The sequence below is a fragment of the Elephantulus edwardii genome, unplaced genomic scaffold, assembly GCF_000299155.1.
Source record: "Elephantulus edwardii isolate Elephantulus edwardi_28Jun2011 unplaced genomic scaffold, EleEdw1.0 scaffold00036, whole genome shotgun sequence".
Lineage (NCBI taxonomy): Eukaryota > Metazoa > Chordata > Mammalia > Macroscelidea > Macroscelididae > Elephantulus > Elephantulus edwardii.
Window position 1 is genome coordinate 20,874,015 of NW_006399786.1, and position 6,682 is coordinate 20,880,696.

Genomic DNA, 6,682 nt, shown 5'->3' on the forward strand with positions numbered 1-6,682 from the left:
ATCTGTGGCTGAAAGTAGCATTATTCCTATCTTTGTAACATGCTGATAAATTGAGTTTTTCTAGGTCCACTCCTGTTTTTCCTTGAGTGTCTCCAAATCTCTTAACTTTTTGTTCCCATAGCAGCAGTCATTATACTGATCCTGGTATTAACAAGGAACAGAGGATTTTAAAATTTTGCTTTCATGAACTTTTTAAATTTCTTGGTAAATACTTACTTACTTTAGTGATAAAGTACTACTTTCCTATAAACCTCTCACCACTGAGGAGTCAGAAACAACTCATAGTTGACACCCCAGCATGTTGCCACGGCTGCAACCCATCTTTCTCCTGCAGATCCACAAGCAGTCACTGAGTTAGCAGTGAAACTTCCTATAAATTCTGCCACGAGATCTCCCTATTATAGATATTAAGAGTTTCCACGTTCTAGTGCAATGTTAACTGCTATTTATCCTTTATCCAAAAACTGGAAAGGTGCTTCGGTTGGCATAGTCTGTAGGGAGGTGAATAGGTAACCCAAAGGCCTCCCCTTGGGGGTAATTTAAATCTGCCATCACCTGTGAGGGAGAAAGATGGGGAATCTCTTCTTAGGTGATTTACAGCTTCAGAAACTCAGTGGAAAGTCAGTTATGAGTTAGTTCCAACTTGAAAGCAATGAGCTGAATTGGGTGGAATGGATATTTTAGGTCTGGGTTAGTAAAAGGGAACTGGGTTATTGGGCCAGGTCTAGATAAACATGATTTAGATTTTATCAGGATTAGGAATTATTTTAATAAAATTAAATTCTTAAAAGCAAATCAACACATCTAGGCCTTTTGGACTAATTGATGCTGGGAGACTGTAGCCCTGAGACACTCTCTGAATCTTGAGCTGACACTAATTCCTGAGGTAATCTTGTAGCTAAATAACAAATTGGCTCATAAAATTATATGCTCCTTTTGAAAAAATCATCTGAAACCAAATGGTCAACAATTACTTTAAAACAAAGATGAGAATGTAAGCAGGCAAGAAAACGAGATTAATGAAAACAGAACAACCAGAGAAGAAGTAATGAAAATGTTCATGTTTTGTGAAGAAGGCAACTAGTGTCAGTGAACAAATCGTGTATAAATTGATGAGTGAGAATTTGAACTGCCGTGGAAAGCTTCACCTGGAATACAAGAAAATGTTATTTTTTTTAAGAAGTTAATTATTTGATTTCTCAAGACAATCTCAAGTATGTTTTTATTCCAATGTTAGGGTAAGTTGGCTAAAAAAGTATGGAAATAAAAGGATATGGGAACATATTGATGCTTTCCACTGTCCCTCCATTGATCACATGCTGAGAGATATAACTAATCCAAGTGTCTCTGACAGTCTGACTGAGTCACTAATATCTTTTCAGCGGAACTTCCACCTCCGTACACAGCCATTGCCAGTCCAGATGCCAGTGGTATTCCTGTAATAAACTGCCGTGTGTGCCAATCTCTCATCAATTTGGATGGCAAGCTTCACCAACACGTGGTTAAGTGCACAGTGTGTAATGAAGCTACCGTAAGTAGTTTTCTGTTAATAAAAACATAAACTGTTATCTGATATCCTTTATTCAAACCAAACCGAACTTCGCTGCCATTGAGTCAGAACTGAGGCATAGCCAACCCTCCTGTGGGTTTTCCAAGGCTGCAAACGGACAAGAAGATATTGCCTATATTTTCCCCAAGGGGCTGCTGGTGTAACTGATCAGTCAGAGAGTCACTGCCTTTTGAATTACTGGTGCAGGCACACACTGTTGTTGTTGTTGTTGTTGTTGTTGTTGTTATGTGCCACCGAGTCTCTTGTGACTCATAGTGGCCCTATGTACAACAGCCCTAAACCCTACTCTATCCTGTGCCAGTCGCACTGCCTCTGACACACCCATCCCGATTACTCAGTCAGTGAATCAATCCACCTTGTAGAGTGTCTTCTCCTCCTGCGCTGTCCCTCCACCCTCCCAAGCATGATGTCCCTCTCCAAGGACCTGTCCCTCCTTACAACATGTCCAAAGTGTGTCAGATGAAGCCCCAGAATCCTTGCCTCCAAGGAGTAGCCTAGTTTAACCCTCTCTAGGATGAATCTGTTTGTTTTCTTGGCATTTCATGGTACATTCAATACTCTTCTCCAGCACCACAGCTCAAAGGCATCAATTCTCCTTCTATCCTCCCTATCCAAAGCATTTCAGTAATGTTACTTAAATGTAAATGTGGGCTACATACAAATGTGATCTCTTTAAGGTTTTTTCCTTCTTTTTCTCAGTCTGTCTTCAAGACAGTTTCATGGTGAATTGAAATATGTCTGGCTGTGAATTTTTAAAAATGTGATAAGTGATAAGGCATGGATATTTTTATTATGTTCAGTATCTGTCCACACTATAAAAAAAGTCTTGTTCTTAGTCTCACTAAAATTCACAACTTGTTGCCATCAAGTCAGAACCAGCTCAGAGCAGATCCTCCTGTGGGTTTTGAAAGGCTGAAAATCACGGGAAAGAAGATTGCCAGTCTTTCTCCTGCTGAGCAGCTGGTGGATTTGAACCACCTGTTTGGGGGCTGGCAGCACAGCTCCTTACTCACCAGGTCACTAAGTTCCTCACTGAGATTTAGAGCCTAGGAAACCTGATGGAGGGTCACCAAACCTAATTCATGAGTTGGAATTAATTCGATGGCAGTGAGTTGGTTTTTTTGTTTGTTTGTTTGTTTGTTTTGTTTTGGGGGTTTGTTTACTCTCTGAAGGATTGTTGCCATCACAAAGTGAGAACAAATTTACTTAATGTTAAAAGGCAAATAAGAACTATCTACCATTCATAACCAGAGATGGATTGGAATTACTCTTTTCCAGATCTGGTAAAATAGAGAGTTAATGTTAAGCGGGGGAAAGAAAAATCCAACTTTTTGTGTATAGTGATTAGTCCTCCCTTATTACAAGGCCAGTAAAAAGCAAATTTTTAAATGTATTCCTATCTGATAATGACCATTTTGATAACTCCCTAAAACATAACAAAAATGTCTGTCAATATTTGTCCTATTTTACATCATTGTTCTTTATACCATACTGTAGTGATACTATTGATTACCTTAGTTTTAAAGGATTGGATACCTTAGTTTTAAAGGCATCATTTTTTTAAGATAAAAAAAAGGACAAGTAATTCATATTTTTGTTAATTTGTTATGTTTGGGTTTTGTTTTTTTCACCATGTAGCCAATCAAAAACCCCCCGACAGGGAAGAAATACGTTAGATGCCCTTGTAATTGTCTCCTCATTTGTAAGGACACATCTCGACGAATAGGATGCCCAAGACCCAACTGGTAAGAGATGATTCATTCATCTATTCATTCATTTGTTCTTTGGACACATACATTTTTATTGAAGGTTCATTGTATACTAGGCTTTGTTCTGAAATCTTTGCTTTCAAATTATTTACAGGATCTAGATAAATTTTGTTTTTGTTCAAGTAATGATATACTTAATCAAACAGTGTTATAGGCTTTATAAGACATAATGTCCTTGAATTAGTAATGTATTTGTTTGATGTTATGTTAATAGCTAATATCATTAAACTTATTAAAAATAAGCAGTTAGTGCTTTGTCATTGTATACTTCATTGCATGCTCTCCTGATCTTACTTGTTGTTGTTGTTGTTGTGTACCATAGAGTCGGATTGACCCATAGCTGACCCTCCAGCAGATTTTCAGAGGCAGTTAATCACATGGGAGGAGATTGGCCCTCCTTCCCCCATGGAGCAGCTGGTAGCCTTGAACTGTATGCCTTCAGGATTGGAGCCCAGCTTCTTGCCACTAGGCCACTAGAGCTCCCTGATCCTATTTATGATAGCCAATAAATTCTGGAATAATTTGCATATACCAGATACCATAGTGTATACAGATACAACTATATCAAGACCTTAACTATCCATTTCCCCCAATCCTGTGAAATGTCTTGCTTTTTACTGTTACATGAATTTTTGTAGCCTCATTTGATAATAGACTGGAAAAGAGAAAGGAAAAGAGGCCCCCAATTTGCTTCCTTTCAATTCCTGGTTAAAGTTGCATTAAGGAATACCAGACAATTCAGAGAAATACAGCATTTCATCACCTTGCTACCTTCATGGCACATATAAAAATGTTGATGTAATATTTCAAATTAACTTTCTTAGTTTTCAAAACTTTGACTAAGTACAAGTTAATCATTCTAAAAAGGAAGTAATAAGAATTATTTTCATATATATATACTAAGAAATGGTAATTAAATTGTTCCCAAGGGCTTTATAAGGACCAACACCTAACTATACACTAATAAGGAAGACTGAAGAAGAATCAATTCATTGGTTTTGTGGTTTTTCTTTATTTTCTGCTAGCTTATTTACAAAATTCAAATACAAATTCAAATAAATTCTTTCCATTTCCCTCAGACCCCCATCAAATTGTACAACCTGATGGTTAATCCCCCCATCACCCTGCACATCCACATCGCTATGCTTCCAACCTCTTCTCCCCTCTCCCCACCCCCTTCAATCCTTATACTCATTCTACAATAATGGAATCAATCCATTTGAATTGTAGTGTTGGAGATGATTATTGACAACTCCAGGGACCATAAAGAGAACAAACAGATCTGTCCTGAACAACCAGAGTGCTCCTTAAAGGCAAGGAGGGTGAAATTCCATTTCACATGCTCTGGGTGTATTTTCAGGAGGAACGAGTCTTTGGAGAGAGACACCATGCTGGGTAAGGTGGAGGGTCCGTAAACGAGAGGAAGACCCTCAATGAGATAGATTGATACAGTGACCAGCACAGTTGGGCATGACAGAGGTTTTAGGACAACGCAGGAGAGGGCAAGGTTCACATCTGCTGTTCACAGGGCCACCATGAATTGTACTTGACTTGGTGGCACCTAACAGCAACCTCCGAAGTATTAAAAAAACAAAACAAAACACCTCATCTCCCTATCTTTCATTTTATTTTTGAAAGACTATGGCTTTTTATATTATGTCAACTCTAAAGCTTGGCACTTACTTTATAAAACAAGTATAATATGTTGTCAGTGCTTTTTTTATGTGTTAGGATACATGTTACAAATTTTGTCTTCAGAATATTTGTAGATTAATGAAATTATTTTGGGTCTTTTTCATAGTAGACGCATAATTAACCTTGGTCCAGTAATGCTTATTTCTGAAGAACAGCCAGCTCAACCTGCTTTGCCAGTCCAACCAGAGGGAACGAGAGTTGTGTGTGGGCACTGTGGAAACACATTCCTGGTAAGTAGCAAACCTTCCTCACAGGGGCTTCAACCTGTACATGTGCATGGTGTTTGCACGGCTCAACAGCTGTCTTATCCACATAGTGTTGCTCAAGTACAAATTGATCAAATGATTAAAGTAGAACCTTATATGAACCTTAAAGTAGAACTTTATTTGGACAAGTCAGTGAATCAGAGCTGCAGTTAGGATAGACAACATATTTTATAAGTTAGATAATATTATTTGCCCACTCTGTTTGGTCCAAGAGCAGAAAGAAACATCTCTGGGTGAACTAATAAGAAAAAAATACACGACCCCCCAACCCCCCAATTCCAGTGGTGGTGTCCATGGAGATTTGTGCTGCTATTCCAAAGGCTAAGCTTCTCATGTGGTTCATATCCTCCAGTGGCTCTCCAGGAAGAATGTGGGCTGTCTCCTCCTCTTCTAATAGACATTGGCAACCTTGGAAACCTGCTGAGTTGGAACTGACTCAGTGGGAGTGAGGAAGTGAGTTCTTTGGGTTGATAAACAGCTGAAGCTTGGCCCCACTCTCACCTCTTCAGAGCACAAAAGGCACAATATCTTGTTTTGAGAAAATTTTTATTTTTATAAAATCTCCCTGCTTGATGGCTTTTGGAGTCAGGGAATTTTTTTTGGTTACAATTTATTAAATATTTTCTGATTTTAAAAACTGTACTTGAAGTAAAGATAAACTGTGATATCAAAAGTTACAGAAACCAATGTATACAAAATGAGCTGATCTGACTAGTTAGATATAAACAAAAATTATAGGAATCTTAGTTTGCAGCTTTTAACTTCAACTTATAGTTTGATTCCTGGTACCAGGAATGGTAAGAAGAACATTTTTTTTTGTGTGTGTGTGTGGTTGATATTATTCTGTTTTCACATGAGAAAAGAGTTCTGGTTTTGTTCTTTCGTTTTTTTCCCCCTCATAAAATCTGAATATTATAGGAAATTTCTAGGCTTATAAGCGAGGAAAATACTGAACTAGCAGTGATCTGAAACTACCTAATGCCAGTCAGGGACAAACATACTTAAGAAATCTATTGATTTGCTTTTTTAAGTTTTTCTTCTAATTTTTATTTTTATAAATACGTTGATATACTTACCTTCAGATACCAATAAGACTATAAAACTTATCGAGAAAATGGTGGTCATTTCCTTATCACGATCCACCTCCAATTTTCCTCTTTATATGCTTTCATCTTTCAACTGATCTTTTGATAAGATCCTAAATTGAAATTTAGGGAAATTTTCTTATATTATTTTTAAAAATCATTATTCACTCAATTTTCCTTGTTATATTTTCCAACTATTTCATTTTACTTGAACCCAAAATCGACAGCCTTGGTAGCAGCAATAGAAAAAAAGAAAGAAAGAAAGAGAGAGAGAGAGAGAGAGAGAGAGAGAGAGAG

The 6,682-nt window shown here is 37.5% G+C and overlaps 1 protein-coding gene across 1 annotated transcript in view; it reads left to right on the forward strand.

Moving 5' to 3' along the window:
* TMEM55A (transmembrane protein 55A) overlaps positions 1-6,682 on the forward strand; it is a 61,369-nt gene that overhangs the window by 33,409 nt on the left and 21,278 nt on the right. Inside the window, exons 2-4 of the mRNA XM_006884597.1 lie at positions 1,383-1,531; positions 3,209-3,315; positions 5,141-5,264. Of these exons, the coding sequence (XP_006884659.1) occupies positions 1,383-1,531; positions 3,209-3,315; positions 5,141-5,264 (380 nt within the window). The remainder of the gene's footprint in view (positions 1-1,382; positions 1,532-3,208; positions 3,316-5,140; positions 5,265-6,682) is intronic.